A 17,695-nucleotide genomic window follows, 5' to 3' on the forward strand; every position below is an offset into this window, starting at 1 on the left:
GTCACCGGGGCATGGGGCATGAGGAGCGCCTGTTCACAGCCCCAACACGGGGGATTGCGATCAGATGAGAAGGGGAGGACTGGAGCCCTGTCGCCGCTAAGAGCTGATCGTCCGTGCTATATGATCAACGCCGTTTCCCCTGATGGCCCATGTTCTCCGCCTATGTGCACTCTCGGTACTTTCGGCATTTGCAGGTTTCTCAAGTCTGGCTTCTCTCAAGTTCACACTTTTTGAAATATATCCAAATCCATTCCGTCCCTCCAGATCTAACCTTCAAATTACCCCAGGTTTGGACCACACACGGGGCTGGACAGCGCGACCATGGCCCACGACCAAGAGTCTCCGGCCCCAGACCACAAACACGAGAGTGATGCAACCGAGCCGACGCCTCATCTGGAGCGTCGAGGATCGGCCTTTTTGAATTTCTTCTCGTCGTTTCTGGGTGCGAAGAATCCCCTCGCGAAAGCTGCGGACCCACATCAAAACACCGTGTGGTTATTCGACAACACGGCCTACCTACCAGTCGTAGAGGGCGATGGTCCCCCATCTTCATCATGGCAAGCCGAAGTTGTCGCCTGCATCTTCGAGAAGCATGGTCGCAAGGATGCCGGCAAGTGGATCGCCGCTATCGCCGATCACATCGGTTTAGACGGTGAGATGGGCAGCGACAAGGAAGCACACGAGCGCATTAAGCAGCGCGTGCAGCCCTTCCTGGACCATGTTTCACCGTCGAAAACCCTGACCTTGAAGGCTCAAGTGAATCGCGCACTGCAGTCGCACCCGATCGGCCCTTCCGATCGAAATGGCATCATCAGCCAGATTGTTGATCTAGGCGCAGGTGGCGTCCAGGATGGCACGGTTATTTCCCCGCATATCCATGGCTTCAAGCTCCCTGCTGCCAAAGCAGAGACTAGGTTCGCTGCGCCAGAAGGTTGGATGGTGATATCAGATATTGATGACACAATCAAGCGTACCATGACGATGGAGACAACGGGAATTCTGCGAACCACTTTTGCCGAGGAGCCTGTACCTATCGCTGGCATGCCGGAGTTCTATCAACATGTGCAGTACGAGTTGAACCCAGCTTGGTTCTACCTGTCCGCATCGCCTTACAATCTCTACCCATTCCTGCACTCGTTCCTCCATGAGCATTATGCGCTTGGTACCATTATATTGCGAGACTATTCGTGGATGGACGTTAGCGGCTTCATCAGGTCTTTTACCGAGAAAACGCAAGAATACAAGGTTGATCGAATGGAGAAGCTTCATCAGTGGTTCCCGCTTCGTCGCGTGCTTTGCATTGGCGACTCCACTCAAAAAGATCCCGAGGCTTACGCGGAGATTTACCAACGCTATCCTGGGTGGATCCATGCGATTGTTATCCGAAAGGTTACAAATGTATCCCATATGGAAGAGAAGAACAAACCGGAGAGATTTGAGGAGGCTTTCAAGGAAATTCCAAGCGATGTTTGGACAGTTTTCGAAGATCCGAACGAGCTTTATGACTTCGTTGATGGGCTCGGGATGGAAGATCAGGACTTGTAAATACCAGAGTTACCCATGTAGATATTATGTTGCTCGTTTACATGATTGAATTTAAGTTGTTTGTCACTAAGCGAGGAATGCACCATGGAAGAAGAGTGAAAGGCCTAGGGGCGAAATAAATACCTGTCTGTACTACAGGAGACCTCCAAATTACCTAGGTACACGCATCGCTGCATTCAAGTTCTTTCCAAGGTTATTGTAGTCTAATATGCTATACACTTATAATACAGCAAGAGTTTCCACCATCAACCTCAACACAGACGAGTAGAAATGAAGACCTCTATTTCTTGAATTTTTCAATAGCAGAGGTATCAACACCGATAGTGATATAACCGATCATACCGTTCTTGACATCCTTGCCGTCAGCAGCGACAACAGAGATAATAGGGCTGTATCCATCCTCAAAGCTGCCAGAGATAAGGGTATCCTCAGCATTGGTGGTGCGATTAATCTGGGTGTGGGTGGAATAAGGCTCCAATGCCATAATCTTCTCCTCAAGCTCCTCCGCGAAGTAAAGCTGACCAGTGCTGACGGTGTTACTGGCGACAATAGTACCGTTCTCTCGGGTGGTCCAATCGGTATGGACCTGGGCGTGAATGTGGATAGCGCGTTCGATATAGAAGCCTACCATATTCATTAGTCATTCATTCTCATATAATTTTGGATGATGGGAGGGATTCAACTCTTACCAGGGAAGATGGTTTTCATCTCCATCATACCGTGCGCATCTGTAGGCCACATTCCACGCAACCAGGTGGTATCGTCGGTGTGTAAATCCGTGACGCCGGTTTCAAAGTCGGAAATGTTCATGCTGGAGAGAAGCTCCTCGAAGGGAGTGTTGGGTGACAAGCCGGTGAAGGAAGAGTAAGATCCAGTGGCATTGCAGTGCCAGAAATCAACCAACGCATTGGGAAGCGGCTCGCAAGTGTTCATATCCAAAACACCAATGTCGAGCCACAGTGGAATTCCGATCTGGTCTTCGGTCATATCTTGGCGCAAAGTCTGGGATCGAGGCCAGACGTAAGGACCACGAGTCACTTCTGGAGTGAGAACGCACGTGCTATTCTGAATGTTCTCATAGTACGGAGCTTCAGTCTGGATTTCGAAAGTGGTGTTATGGTCTCCCTCCCAGCGTTTGGCCAACGAGCGTTTATCCATACGACGCTTGTTGAAAGTGGCAACGTGATCTGCGCAGCGTCTACCAAGGTGCGAGCGACGCTGAATTGTAGCGTGGGAATCGGGTTCATGATGACCGGCATGGGCCAGCACAGTCATTGCTGTACTGGCCAACAGAAGAAAGTTCATATGCATAACGGCGATGAAAAAGGGCGAGAAAAATGCGAGTTCAATGTATAAGAATACACTCCAAGCCTTTGGGTAAGATGAATCGAATGGAAATTGCTTTAAAATTTGGGAAAATACGATTTTTATAATGTTAATCGTGATCTTTCCGCTGAGATCAAGAAAGTGACGGAATTGGCAATTGGAGCCATCCTACGCGTCCAAAAAATGATCTGCACCTCCAAGGAACTTGTACTTTGTGCTAGAGATAAATTACGCGTGTGCAATATCTGATCTATAATTGATCAAATCATGTTCCTGGGGACCACTTCCACCGTAGCTGTGCAAGTGCCAAGCCTTTATTCCGATTACTACACATTCTGGCACCTTTTGATACATCCGCAAGACCCACTAATATATCATTCATGGCTATCATGATTTGTCCAACTTGAACATCTCGGTATCCTCGGGCGGGGCCGTCGGGATTATAGCCAAGGCATCGGACGGTTGCTAGCTTTCAACTTGAAGGATTCCGTAGCGGAGCCAGGACTTCTACCTACTAACTAGTAGGTAGCTTTTGTACGGTACTTCTGTCATTATGCGGAATGTTCCAGAACTTGAACTTGAACTTCCCTTTACTTGACTGCCTGATTGATTCGATAGGTTGACGTATATCGAGTTATATTGGCGTCATTTACGGTGAGCATTGTACTTATCTCGAGATTTGGGAAGAAAGCCCCACCGGCTCCGTGTCGAGCAGTAGGGTAGGCAATGCTAGTCTTCCAAGGTCGGATGGAAAGGGGCTGTCAATTGTCGAGGCTCAATGGTTTAGTTTCATCGTACATGGCTGTAGCCACTTTGGAGTAGCCTCTGGTGGGGTGGGAAACCCCCCTTTCTGATGTACTCCGTACTCCGTACTTCGTCAGTAGCTAGTTATCATGGGCCACATGTACTTATGCAGAACAGGCCGAGACATTGCGGATAGCGGCATCCGAAAGCTAAGGATTTCATACTGAAACATTTGGTGGCTTGCCTTGCGGCAACTGAGCCCAGCCACTGGACCGTTGCCATCCTTGCATCTACAGTTCGTAAGGAACTACATACCAACCACCACCTTAATTTTGAACGCATCATGCCAATGGCCTTTATCCCTTGAGTTGAAGCGAGTATAACCATGCTACATGTAATCTTCATTCGCTCACTCGCCTTTAAGGACCTTATACCATCCAATACCCTACTATTTAGAGTAGGAGCCACCGTGACCTATTTCTTCGATACCGACTGTTCCAGGGAAAGATTCACTTCACTTCACTTCATTTCTGACCCTGAAAAATCTTTACAGGCAAACACACTATGCCTTCGACAATAATTCCAACAATCCCTTTCCGACCCAGACGCCGGGGCAGATACCCACTTATAAACAAAGCCCAACATCGGCGGCCCATCGCGTTGCCAAGCTACAACGATGCGAACCCACTTATTTGCAATACGACGGCACACTCCCTGACGCATGCATGGCCAAGACATCGAGGAGTGGATTGCACTAGGTGTCAAAGACACCAGAATGCTAGTTGGGTGGAAAGGAAAGCAGAGTCGCGCAATCATTCAACGAAAACGGAGAGTTCAGACTGCCCCAATTGTACGGTTTATTTTGCCGCAAGATGAGAAGGCACTTGATCAAAAAAGTTATCTTATTGGGTTCGCCATGTTAATGCCTGTTCAGGGGCCATTTTTTGTCCTGCCTTGAGGCAGTTCTCTCTGGATGATACAAGTAAATATATCATCATAACGCCTTGCGCATCGAGTGATCATAAACGCATCAAATTTCATATTTCATGATGGTTGGAGTTGGTATCGTTCGCCCGGTGAAAAGCAGTAGTGGCTTCGCGAGTGTATATCTTGGAAATAAACCTGGGCCTGAGATAGCACACCCTGAGAAAAAGAGGCTGTGCTCTGGGTGAGACCATATCGTAATGATTTCATTATGCCTCTTTGTTATCACCATCTTTTGGGAGCCGAGATTTCAGCCCGTGAGAATGATGCGCTGACTGTCTCTTGTCCACGTCGGCGCTGGATTTCCTTGATACCGGTGCGATCAGTCACTGTGGTCGCGTTAATGATATTGTCAAAGTCATCGTCCTCGCTTCCGGCTGATCCAGACTCTGCATCAGAATCCACATACAAAGGTTTTTCCGGCGCTGCAATCTTTTCGGGCTGTGGCTTATCAGATGCGGAAGGGTTCTGAAACGACTTGGAGTTGAGAATCTTTTGTCGGATTTCGGCCATCTGGTCCTCTTCTTCAGAATCGTCGGAGATTGCGAATGGGTCTTTTTCTTCCTGTTCCTCTTCGCTCTCGTTTTCCTCCTCGCTTCCATCTTCACTGTCATCATCTTCATCATCGGATCCGTGTCTCGCCGGCAGTCGGTTGGTGTTTCCAGTGGTCCAAATATCGTTGGTACCTTCGGCACGACTGTCTTCGTATTCTTGTTCGATCTTGGCCAACCATTCCTCCTCCGTTCTCTTCACATCTTCCTCCGAGCTGCATGCGGCGTAGCGTTTCAAGAGTTCAGAATTGATCTCAAGGAAGGCCTCGCCATATCGGAAGGGTTTGAGTACCTGCTGCGCCCACTCTTCGTGACCGCAAATGAAGAAACAGGCGGCGAGCGCTTCGACGCAGTTCAATCTCCATGGCTTTCCGTAGTTGACAGTGTTGGCTGCGATGAGATAGGGTACTATAGACATGTATAGGTTAGTGAAATGGCCCTCGGGTCCTACTCATCAAGATCACATACGCAGTCTTTCGCATTTGCCGCCAATGCGTGACCAAGGGACTTCCTTGACTCGCACCCATGAGCACTCCACTACTGCAGCACCATGTTGCTCCATGAGCTCTCGATCAGCCGGGGAGATAATCTTCTTCGCATTGGGGCTAGAAGCTAGTGGGTTAGCGAACAAAATACGCCAAAGAAATCGTGAGTGAATTGGCGGGCATACGAAACAATCACACCAGGGTGGCGCTGGCCAATATGTAGATCGCGCATCAATCCCAGTTTCATCAAGCGTTTTCCCGAGCATCGCTTTGGATCACAGTGTCCCATATCCCAGCATGCGGCTTTGAACGCTGGTCGCGCCGAGACAACACCCTCCTCACCATCACCATTGTCATCACCGCGGGGCACCGGTCGAGAGCGGGGGTTGGAGAACTTCTTGCCTCCTCGCGAAAAGTTTTCTTTTTTATGGCGGACCATTTTGAATTCCAGAGAGAAAGCTCTGAATATGTAGAAAAGAAGATCGTTAGGGAACTTTGCGGGGTTGAGTTGGAGAAAGGGCAAAAAGAAAATCCCGAAGCAGAGAGGACAAGCCCACACGTGCAAGTTACTCCGCCCGCTCGTCTCTCTTCCATCTACAACTCCGCCAAGGTTGGGGGCAGCGTTTCTTCCCACTTCGAATCATCCACGCACCCTTGGTTCTCTTCTCTTCTCCCGACATACCCCTCTTGATTCCCTTGTTTCATTCCCCCACCGTCACCCTGGAGGCTGCATCCGCACGCATGGCGGCGAGAGACCGTTTCGGTGTCTACGCTGAGCCGGGGTTATCACCACTGCAGCGGGCAATCCGTGAGTTGAGCCACCTGATCATTGGTTGCTTGGACCAAATAAGAGCAGACTACTAACATATCATTGACTATAGGTAATGCCTGCGACCCGCAAAACTATGAACCCAACCTCGCCCTGAACCTGGAAGTCGCGGATCTGATCAACTCCAAGAAAGGCAATGCGTCAGTACCCCTCCGTCAGACAACCCCGGGGCCGTCGCCTACGTCGCGCAATGCTAATTACCTCTTCTCACAGCCCTCGCGAGTCCGCCGTCGATATCGTTCACCTTATCAATAACCGGAACCAGAATGTCGCGCTGTTGGCGTTGGCGGTATGTGATAGGAACCGAGAGATGACAGCTGGCGCGGGCATGGCTGACATCGGCTCCAATTAGCTTCTAGACATATGTGTGAAGAACTGCGGATACCCTTTCCACCTCCAGATCAGTACAAAAGAATTCCTCAATGAATTGGTTCGGAGATTCCCTGAGCGACCGCCTATGCGACCCTCCCGGGTCCAGCATCGCATCTTGGAGTCGATTGAGGAATGGCGCCAGACTATATGCCAAACATCGCGCTATAAGGAAGACCTAGGATTTATCAGGGATATGCACCGGCTACTTCTCTACAAGGGTTACGCCTTTCCAGAGGTTCGCCGTGAAGATGCGGCGGTCCTGAACCCTAGTGACGTATGTGTTTATTCCATGTTGCCTGTTTGGTTGCTGCTAACAACTCGGACAGAATCTCCGATCCGCCGACGAGATGGAAGAAGAAGAGAAGGAAGCACAGTCCGCTAAGCTTCAGGAGCTTATTCGAAGGGGAACCCCGGCGGACCTGCAAGAAGCCAATCGATTGATGAAGGTCATGGCGGGTTTCGACAACCGACATAAAACGGACTACCGCGCCAAGGCAGCCGAGGAAGTGTCAAAGGTGCAACAGAAGGCTAAAATCCTCGAAGAAATGCTGCAAAGCCAACAGTCTGGCGATGGGGCACCTGAAGGCGACGTATTTGAGGTTCGTTTTGAATTAAAAATTGAGGGGAGTGGGTCTGTTTACTGACTATATTGCCTACCAGGAACTTGCCAACGCGCTTCAAAGTGCCCATCCCAAGATCCAGAAAATGTGCGAAGAGGAATCAGATGACCCGGAAGCCGTTCACAAATTGCTGGAGATTAATGATAGTATACACCGTACTATTGAGCGTTATAAGTTGGTCAAGAAGGGCGACCTGGATGCGGCGTCAAAGATTCCCAAGGGCACTCTTGGTACCACTACCGGTGTTTCGAAGAACGCCAACAATGAGCTCTCGCTGATCGATTTCGATCCTGAGCCCGTACCTGAGCCTGCTAATGGTGATTCTGCTGGACCGTCCCAGAGCGGTGGTAGCGCACTGGAGAACGATTTGCTTGGATTGTCTCTGGGAGAACAGGGCCCTGCTTCTGGTGGAGGTATTTCCTTGGGAGGCCCTGGTAAGTCAAGAATATCTGTCGCAGTCGAGTTCCCGGCATCAAAGACTAATTTAGAGCAGTGGGCTTTCCTCCAATGCCAACTGGCCCCTCTCCCCTGGCCGCATCGCCAACACCTCCTCCGCAGGCCCCTGCCGGATTCAAGCCCAACTATGATATTCTCGCATCCTTGAACTCGTCACGGCCTACTTCCCAGTCTTCTACGCCGGCACCTGGGCCATCACCGCAGGTTCGACAGACAGCCACGCCACCCCAAGCCGCCGATCCATTTGCATCTTTGATGTCTGCTAGTCCTCGGCCGACCAGCAGTGCATTCCGACCGCCTGTTCAAAGCCAGTCCCCTGTATCATCGTCCCTGCTAGACTTGGTCGGTGGTACAAACTCATCCCCACAGGCACCAGCGCCCGCCGCTGAAGATGATGAATGGGCCTTTGCATCCTCGCTGCCCCCCCAGCAATGCCTTACCCATCAAGAACCAAGTACAAGTGCTGAACACTCAACTTCGTGTTGACTTCCTCGTCCAGCGAGTACCAGCATACCCTCGCCAGATCTTCGTCAAGGCCCTTTTCTCTAACCCTAACAGTCAAGCGATTGGGGATCTTCATTTCCAGGTTGCTGTAGAAAAGGTAAACCCCTCCTTGCTCTATCCGTGTTGTCTGGTACTAACAATAAACAGTCCTATACACTTCAACTCAAGCCCCAGACTGGTCGCGACATTGCGCCCCAACAACAGCAGGGTGTGTCACAGGAGATGGTTTTGGACGGAGTTGATTCGGGCAAGGGTAACTTGGTGAAAATTCGGTTCAAGGTTGCCTACAAAGTTGGTGGTGAGGCTCGGGAGGAGCAAGGGATGGTACCGGCCCTTGGCGTGAACTAGGAGGCCGCGGAGAAATGATGAGGAGAAGTGAAGGCCCTCGCATTGTTAGCACGCGGTTCCGAGGGACCGGGACCAAGGTTCGCCAAGGCTAGTGGTCTGATGCAAAGCCTTTCGGTCGATCGGAGTCGCATGGGCCTCGAGATCATACCACCACGTTGATTGCCCTACACCAACCTACTCTACTCTGCTCTGCTCTGATGTCTGTTCTCTTGATTGAAAACTTAGCGTCCCCTCTTCATGCTTGTTTATAAAGACCTGCGCATCTGCGATACAAGTTCAGGCTATTTGATCCCCTTTGGAATTGAGATTATCCCCCCTTTAGAAGTAACATAACCTAGTACAACAACTGGCACCTGAAACCAATCAATGCCATCTCCAGGTGCCGCTGCCATTCAAATCCCGAGTCTCGTTGCCAGAGTAATCGAGAATGCCGAGGTTAGAACGTAAGTGCCATACAACCTTTGCCTTCGCCCCTCCTTCCCAACACAACCATCTTAGATGCAGATCATCCGCAAAACTCAACTCTACTCAAGCTCAGAAGTTAAGTTCTCCAGATTGGATCGAACGGAGATCCTCGCGCATCACAATCCACTTCATGTCTCGCAGTCACATCCCCAGGAACGCAGTGCCGTTCCGAGCAAGATGTACTGTCGATCCCGCCGATCCGGCACTCGTGCTCCCTTCGCCAGCGAGCATACGATCTCAGCTCTCGGGATGGACCCTTTTACCCATCCCCAGTGAAAGGTACCCTATCACCCGGTTGGTCCGACAGGGATCAGATCCAAATCGTCGGGCCCTACTGGCGTCATGTCCTCCGTTTGTCAGAGATTGGTCAGGCCCCGTCCTTTGAGATCAGATCAGATCAGATCATGCCACATCACATCATATTGAATCAACTGGAAGTGGCGGAAATCAGCGGAACAGCACTAGACTCGAGCAAAGCATTGTGATTTGTACTGGGATGCTGCCGATGATTCCCCGAGTTCACAAGTCAAGTATGGGGGGGGGGGGTTGCGCATCAGCCCGACTTGCCTTGTTGAGCAAGAATTGCGAGGACCGAATATTCGGACGAATTACTTTACTCAGCCTCACGGGGATTTCGATCGAGCAGATTTGCGTTAATGTGCTTAGTGTCTCTTAGTGCGAGGTCTATCTAGTTTAGATAGTAAACTAACTAGTAACTAACTGTCGATCTTTCCCCACTGTTCGTGCAACGTCTAAAGCGGCCTTTTGTCGGTGTCACCCTAGACGAGCAGAGCAGAATCTGCAATTTTGTTTCATCCTCGCCTCGATTTCCATTTACCTAGGTACTACGATTCTTCCCTTCGAAAGAATCGTAGGACATGAAGTTTCCCGAGGACCTTTCCCGGGATATGGATTCCATACTCCCAAACAATCATGAACATGTGAAGGTACAACCGGGTGGTGGCGTGGCCAGGCCTATCGCTCGAAGGGGGAAAGACTCGGCCGTAGAATGGGCGGCTACAGCTACGAATGTACAACAGTACTGGGACTAGTAATAATATTCGTACAGAGTATACTAGTACCTAGGTGACCGTGTACTTATCTCGGCAGGCCTAGGCTCTGGGCTGTGGCAACGAGGTATCCCGCGTGGGCGCCATGGCTTTTCAGAATAGAATAGGCAGTTGTGAAGGAAGATTGTATCACCTTCTAAACCTGGAATGGTATTCGCCAATTATCAACGCCCAGTCTGCCGGTTGTCTTCGTTGAGTGGGAATTCTCCGATTCTAGGCGCGCACCGAGTACATCTCAAAGCAGGTCATTTTTCATGATAGGCTGGCCGGGGGTTTCAGCCAACCCTACGCTAGCTAATCTTGATAGTATGATAGTACGGTACTTGCAGTGGTGTATTGCGCCCGGGGCAGGTCAATCTGAGCTCACAAGTACGACGATCGCCGTTATCCCCACAAATTCACCAGACCTTGGCCTATATGGTGGGAAAGAGAAAAAGAAATTCCTGCAGGAACCAAACTGTGTATGCAACTGCGTGTGACCGTATGCTACGTTAGAATTCGACCATGATCGAGAATCCTCAATTCCCAATAGTACCTTAGTATCTCAAGTTAAGTTGCTCTGCCCGCATTAAGGAAGGATGTTGGGTACAGTCGCATCGCGGGGAGGGGGGAGAAGCAACTTTCCCCACTACACCAACCCGGTCTAGACCCAACGCATCACCCACGATGGGCTTGCTGGATGCTGCACCATTTTGTCGCTATGGCCAAGAGACTGCAGATTCTCGCATTTTCGTTTCTGTCCGGGAAGAAGTATCCGGGGGCGAATGACTGGTTGTCAGCAGCCTTGGGAGGGAAACCATAGGAACGCACCCTCTTATCCCAAATTACAAAATCTTCGTATCGGGGATGTGGCGCTTTCGAACGGACTCGCCGTGCCAAAGTCAGATCCATGGGTCGCAGGGCAAAGGAGACTTTTTCTCTTCGCGGCCGACCCAAAGTGGTTCCCTTGGATCCTGCGATCGCTGCGGGTCCCATGGTTGCCCCCAGCAAGCTACTTGCTGCGGATGAGAAAAGAGGAGGGTGAGAGGGAAGAGGGACCAGAGGAGGGGACCAACGAGATACATTAGAAGGGACTAGTACTAGTACTGCAGGGCCTGACAGCTCTCTCTCTCCCTCCCTCTCTCTCTCTTTCTCTCTTCCCCCCCCTCCAGTCGGAAACTCAAAACTCAAATACTTTTCTTTTCTATTTCTATTTAATTGTCCCTCGCCCCATTTTGCACCTTCTTCACGTTACTCCAAGTATACACTCTCCCTGTATACTATACCCATACCCATTCATAACGCATACCATTCTTCAATAATGGGTGTTCTGGATCTAGATCAGGATATCACTCCTATCCCCCGATCTCGGGAGGAGAACCAGGAGAGGTTTGTTCTACCTATTCTTCACTTGATTCATTACTTCTTACCTACTTTAAACCCTAAGAACCTTTTACTAACATTCCTTCCTCAGAGCCTTTATTGCTGCCTCACGGCGCAAGGATCGCAGTTTGGATGCACGTTTAGAATCTGCCAATCGTGCCTCCATGCTGCATAAAAAGCGCACTGGCAAGGCCTTCCATATCACCAAGGAGATTGTCGAGAAAGAAGCCATGTATGAGGAAATCGATGAACGCTACCAAGAGAAACGCATCCGCATGCTGCAAGCACAGAACCTGCAAATCGAAGAGCAGTTTCACCGTCATTTACTAGCTGCTTTCGCTGCCCGCGCCAATAGTAGCTCGGCTTCTTCCATTGCGAGTCGACGAGCCAGTATCACTCCCCGCGCCTCAGCCGACGGTGGCTCTTCCCGCAAGATGAGCCTGGATCTTTCGAATCTACGATCTCCCTTTCCCCACGGCATGGATTCAAACTCCTTGACTAGCCCTTTGGCCACTAGTGATGGCTATATGATGTCGCCGTCGGCAAACTACGACCCCAATGCCCAGTCGTACATGGGCTGCATGGACGGCTCGGACGGCTCGGCCTATTCTAATATGGTTGCATCTGCGACGACAGCAGCCCCCTCGGCGCAGATCCCAGCTTATATCGCTCAGCAAAATCAAGTTCCAACCTGGCCATCACAAATGCAATGGGCCGCCATGCCCCAGCAAGTTCCCACTCCCAACCAGACCCCGACAGACAGCCAGGCCGTGTACATGTGGCAGCAGCAAATGATGCAGCAAGCGCAGATGCCCACAAACCCGGCAAGCCAAATGCGCCAATTCAGAGATCGCCTCGCTTCTGCCCCAGAACTCCCAATGCACTCTGCCGTTGCACAGCAAGCCCCTGCCGCTTCTATTTCCGGTCCCAGTGGATTGGGCCATTCCCGCGGCTCTTCTCATCCCACGAATAATTTCCACAACCTGCAACTTCTCACTCAAGGCACTCACCTGGCCCATATGGGACTGTCCAATACGAGCTCACCGAAGATCGAAGCCATTTCCGCCGATACCCAGTCCACTCCGGATTTCTGCCCTACTCCAAACACCCCCCTCTCACCTACTACCATTGGTGTGATGCCTGCTACCATGCCCCCTACTAAGGATGGGGAGACGGTCTTTTCCCATGAGGAGTTAGATCCGGACTATAATGAGTTCAGCCAGTTCGCTTTGGGACTAGGGACCTCATCTCCACTGGAGCGGGAGCCCTTTGGGTTCGACGAGTTCGTTGCCCTGGACGAGTTTGGTACGGTGAATTGCTGATCCTATTCCACTTCTGTTTTTACTTCTACTTGCACTTCCTTCTGTCATGTCTTATCTTCTCTTGTCCTTCCTTGATTCCCAGGGCCTGTTACCCTTCGCCGACACCCCATTGTATATGACTGGCGTTGGCTTGTACATTGCTCTTGTATTATAGCTGTCTATTCTTTCTATTCATTTTTTATCTTCCTGTCCCGGTTTTTCTTGGTGTTGCGTGGTCCATGGCGTTTCTGGTTGATTGGATCGGTTTTTGGTTTTGGTTTTGGAACCAGTGTCCCACTGTACAGACTTTCTCGCCCGGTTTGCACAGGGGATCCACGTTTGCTATTTCCACTGTCACGAAGAAACGTATCATTTCAATTCATCACACCTTCAAAAAAAAATCCTCCTCTATTCTACAAACTTTCGTTCCCCCTCTCCCGCGCCCACATCAAGTTGGACTGTTTCTCCCGTCTTTTTACAAATAAAAACCTTCTTCCCTCACAACCCTTGGTCCCGACTCCCAACCATTGTAGGCGAACCCTACCATAGTAACCAGGCCACAAGCGAAGAACCATAGATCCGTAGTAAGTAAGTACCTAGAGTGGAGCTCGAAGGAGAAAAAAGGGAAAAAGGGAAAAAGAAAAAAAAAAAAAAAAAAAACCGATCGTTGCATCCAATCCCGCCGAAAACAATCAACGCCTCCACAACATGCCCCTTTCCGGCGTCCCAACCTTCAAAAAGATCGCATACTATTCCCATCCCAGCCCCATCTTCCCTGGATTTCCTTGAAGCGGGGGATCCACGCACTCCACCATCGCAACTCAACCCACCTTGACGCAGCTCTCTATGCCCCGCACCTCTCAACGGGCCGTGCCAGCTATACAGCTCGAAGCTCCGTTTTGCTCACGTCGTCTAACTTTGGACCTTTCGCCCGTATCAATTTAACTGGCCCGGCCAAGTGTAACACAGGTCACATCACATCACATCACGTCGAAATTAATGGATTAAATTGTTGGCGAGGATGCGAGCGGAGCAGATGGAGCCTTTATCCCCCTCCTACAGTATCCCCCAATCCCCACCCTTGCCCTTACCCATCCACCTCGCTTCGCTTCGCTTCGACGACGAAGTACGTACGTACACTGCAGATGAAACTACATCCCTGACGCAGAAAACAGGGTAGGTGGTGGGCACACACGCAACACACCGGGGCCCCCCTAAATATCGAACTCGACCAGGTGTTGGCCCTCACTATACCCGACCAACCGGAGTTAATCCAAAGTCGTTTGATCGGCAGAAGCTAATTAAATCCACAATTTTTTCCCCACCCCCGCCTGACATCACAGTGCATTCACCCCTCACGCTTGGGAGGCAGACTGGGAGGGCTGATTGGGTCAGAGTTTTAAAACTAAATTGAGGAGGGTAGGGCGATTCGGGGCGCAGATGGATGGTGGGGGTGGGAGGCGAGGGAAGAGTGGAAAACAGGGTGCGGCTGGCTAGCAGTAGCACGCGTGGTGTAGCCCGATTCAGATCATGCTGTACAGTACTCACGTAAAGCAAAGCAATCGTGTACTCGCATTCGCTCGGGGGGTTTTGCCAACTTGAAAGTTGAGTTTCGGGTATCAGTTCGGTGGTCTTCGGCTTTGGTTACTAGTAATTCCAACATGGGACGTCTTGACGAGCGCTCATAGGTAGAGGATAGTTAGGGCGAACCACCCTATCTACTACTTAGGTAGCCACCCAGCAAGGGGGGGGGGATAATTTCCCAAAAAAACGACCGCTTTCTTTATGTCCAATTGAGGGTTTCGGCTTGGCTTCTCCATTCTTCGTGTTCGCCGTGAGTTTAGATGAGGGGATGTGGAAATGAGGGTAGATTAAGAAATAATGCTAGACACAACCGGACTAGACTGAGGCTTGGCTGCTCGGGGAGGAATTTCCTCGAGAGAATGAAATGCCAGCTAGCATACTCTATACGCAGTCGAGGGGAACGCTTGGGCCATATTACGTACTGTGCAGAACACAGGACGAGGTAACTAGCAACTAGCTGATCCTTCAAAGGTATAAACCCCAAATTCTGGTGAGGCTGAGTTTGTTGCCCGACGCCATTCTCAGTTTGTGAATGTCAGCTGGCTAATTCCATATGCATATGCGGGTAGCTGAGTACCTTGCAGTGTTAATTGGAGATGGGGCTGGAAGAGGCGTTTTTGAACCGGGTTGCTGGGTTGAGGCGCGATTGATCGGCAGGGATTGGATGGAGGACAGGCTTTTTGTGCTACTTGCTGACGGGCTGCATCAATTGTACAACTACTAACCACGAACTATTCATTACAAACCTTGGAAACTGTTTTAATTATTGTTGTTGTTGTGGCGGTTACCCAGTTTCTGCTGTCACACTCTGCTTGAAATGACTTATTAACATTCCTCTAATACTAGTGAACACATAATAGTTACCTAGGTATGAAATATCAAATCCAGACCCTTCATCTACAAAAGCACAGCTGTAAATTGCGGGGTTAAGGTTGCAGCTCCCGCACAGACCACTCCGCATCGAGACTTCCTGCAGAGCAATCACAACTTTAACTGCGTTGGGTCTGGTTCTGGTGGAGCCCGAGATACGACCGCGCCGCTCACCCACCATGGTTCCTCTTAAGTTAGCTCCCAAAGCTGGTCGGGCACTGGTCCAAATCATCCAACAGCCCCCACTGACCCGTTAAATGGAATTGATGCAATAGGAACCCCGTGCACGTATCCTGGCGGATCATTGGTTTGGTCCCTCGCCTCTTATCCTGCAGCTTGGGAGCGTGAGCTCGGTGGGGGTGGCCTGATTGATCCCTGATTTCTCTATAGGACTGGATCGGCCCATTCGGCTCCGATAGATGGTCCATACTAAACTCGATGATTTTCGATATCCTGATTATTTCATCAGGTGCCTCGGTGGTGCCTCGGCCAGATCCAGGCAATGCATGTCCTATCTCGATGTCTATCTTGAGGCACATGGGATAGGATTTGATGGATCGTAGGTAGCGTGATAGTCCTACTGGTGAATAGGTTGGCAACGCAATGACATGATAAGCGCTTTGGCCTCGATTACCCCAATCGTGGCCGTTGAAGCCACCACGCATATGCAGCTATCCGCGACTTTGATTTCGCTTGTTTTTCCTCGTCTGGTCCCGTGTTTACGATCCTTCTGGAACTACGTACGGAGTATGCCTAAGATAGACAAATTGATTGGCAAAATGGCGTGTTTCGTTCGTAACTGCATCTCGTATAACAGCCATACTAGGCATATACTCTTGGCTATACCTCTCATGTCATAATTAGCCAGTAGCCAACCTTGGAAGAGGCTCAACCGTACGTAGAATTAGTCACCAATCCCCATCTCCCTTCACTTTGAGATATTTCTTCAAAGCCAGTCAGTGCACAAGAGAGTCCAGGAAGCTAATTTCCAGATGAGATCCCCTGCAGCACAGCGATCAGCCAATCATCGAATCCCGGACCAGGGGCAACTACATCCAATGGTCAGAGCCACTCGGGCCAGACAACGAGACAGACCGGACTGGACTTGGTTCACCCAGGATTTGTCACTGGAGCGGTTGGGTCCGGGGTCCTTTTCCCCAAGGTTCTGAGGTCGTTTCCGACGATTTGGCGGTGGCGTCTTGGTGCCTTACCTGGGTTCTCCTCTCCCCTCAAGCCATCAGGCCCTCAGGCCCTCAGCGAACCCTACTATCCTATCTAGGCAGCTGGTCTGAGACTTGGATTGGCCACCGTTACGAAACGAAGCTAAATCAAAATCAAATCAAAACCCCCTTGAACAAGATTTCGGGGAAGGTGAAAAGACGTTTGGACCGTGCGTGATACTTCTAGATTTGCGAATAAGGGCGTTTCGATCGGCGGCGTCAGATCGAGAGTACCTATGTCAGACTTTCCTAAAGAGGGAATATTATTCATTTCTCCAGGTTTCACAGAGCCTAATGGCAACAAAAGTACCCATGCATGGGTCAGACATGATTAATTGGTAGATATAGAGCAAATTACTAGTAGAGATTAGCCAGAACCAATCAGCCGGGCCCATGAAGACGTAAAAACGAAAAGAGTAAAAAAAAAAAGAATGGAAAAATGGAAAAAGCCAAGCGAACATCCCCGGGCATCCGACGACACGTCCACCAAAACAGGAAAAAGCGACATGAACCAGGAGAACAAATGGAAAATATTTACCCCGGCAGTTCAACCACTTAGCTTCATCTACTGCTTGCAGGGGCGAGCTGAATGGCCGAATTGCCGGCGGACCCGCTGCAGAAACTCTGCAATCCAGCATAAACCACTTTCCCATTACTATTGGTTGGGGGGATGACGGAGAATAGGGCAGATGACCGCTATGATCGACAGCCACGAGTCATGGGGGCGACTAAGCTGTCGGATTCAACTGCTGATCTGGGGATGGGATTGCATGTTGACGAGCCAATAGATCTAGATTCCAACGCTTATATTGAATACTTCGGTAGAAGAGGTGATTTGGTAGAGATAACACGAGCGCGTGCCTCTCATGCATTCCCTTGGTTGAACTTCGCTTTTTGTTGCGAGAATCTGGTTTATAGCACGGGTGTCGAACTTCCAGGGCAGAGGGGGAGGGAAAATCAGGTTCAAGTCGATAGTTTAGTTGCGAGATGGTGCCGGATCAGGACACGGTCAGCCGGGGAGAGACCGAGGGTTGATCTAGACGGGTCAGTTCGTGCTAC

At 50.4% G+C, this 17,695-nt stretch overlaps 6 protein-coding genes across 6 annotated transcripts; 4 read left to right on the forward strand and 2 right to left on the reverse strand.

Annotated features, from left to right (window-relative positions):
• Positions 1-321: 321 nt before the first annotated feature.
• Positions 322-1,545, forward strand: N7533_002738 (phosphatidate phosphatase App1 family protein; the record flags this gene model as incomplete). Its single annotated transcript, XM_057099388.1, has 1 exon — positions 322-1,545. One exon carries the CDS (start codon positions 322-324, stop codon positions 1,543-1,545), a length of 1,224 nt encoding a protein of 407 aa, XP_056964524.1.
• Positions 1,546-1,825: 280 nt separating this feature from the next.
• On the reverse strand, positions 1,826-2,856 carry N7533_002739 (intradiol ring-cleavage dioxygenase; the record flags this gene model as incomplete). The annotated part of the gene is made up of 2 exons (XM_057099389.1): positions 1,826-2,169; positions 2,235-2,856. The coding sequence occupies 2 exons, from the start codon at positions 2,854-2,856 to the stop codon at positions 1,826-1,828; spliced, it is 966 nt and encodes a 321-aa protein (XP_056964525.1).
• A 1,968-nt stretch (positions 2,857-4,824) lies between these two features.
• On the reverse strand, positions 4,825-6,074 carry N7533_002740 (ribosome biogenesis TSR3 family protein; the record flags this gene model as incomplete). The annotated part of the gene is made up of 3 exons (XM_057099390.1): positions 4,825-5,558; positions 5,619-5,755; positions 5,821-6,074. 3 exons carry the CDS (start codon positions 6,072-6,074, stop codon positions 4,825-4,827), a joined length of 1,125 nt encoding a protein of 374 aa, XP_056964526.1.
• A 302-nt stretch (positions 6,075-6,376) lies between these two features.
• On the forward strand, positions 6,377-8,764 carry N7533_002741 (VHS domain protein; the record flags this gene model as incomplete). Its single annotated transcript, XM_057099391.1, has 9 exons — positions 6,377-6,443; positions 6,517-6,604; positions 6,678-6,753; positions 6,817-7,110; positions 7,163-7,435; positions 7,497-7,890; positions 7,950-8,254; positions 8,289-8,513; positions 8,564-8,764. The coding sequence occupies 9 exons, from the start codon at positions 6,377-6,379 to the stop codon at positions 8,762-8,764; spliced, it is 1,923 nt and encodes a 640-aa protein (XP_056964527.1).
• A 366-nt stretch (positions 8,765-9,130) lies between these two features.
• On the forward strand, positions 9,131-9,505 carry N7533_002742 (uncharacterized protein; the record flags this gene model as incomplete). The annotated part of the gene is made up of 2 exons (XM_057099392.1): positions 9,131-9,207; positions 9,319-9,505. The coding sequence occupies 2 exons, from the start codon at positions 9,131-9,133 to the stop codon at positions 9,503-9,505; spliced, it is 264 nt and encodes an 87-aa protein (XP_056964528.1).
• A 2,094-nt stretch (positions 9,506-11,599) lies between these two features.
• N7533_002743 (uncharacterized protein) lies at positions 11,600-12,983 on the forward strand (the record flags this gene model as incomplete). Its single annotated transcript, XM_057099393.1, has 2 exons — positions 11,600-11,667; positions 11,753-12,983. 2 exons carry the CDS (start codon positions 11,600-11,602, stop codon positions 12,981-12,983), a joined length of 1,299 nt encoding a protein of 432 aa, XP_056964529.1.
• Between the last annotated feature and the right edge of the window lie 4,712 nt (positions 12,984-17,695).

The sequence above is a fragment of the Penicillium manginii genome, assembly GCF_028828005.1.
Source record: "Penicillium manginii strain IBT 31320 chromosome Unknown utg000002l:1.0-5564898.0:1.0-5567710.0, whole genome shotgun sequence".
Classification (NCBI taxonomy): Eukaryota; Fungi; Ascomycota; class Eurotiomycetes; order Eurotiales; family Aspergillaceae; genus Penicillium; species Penicillium manginii.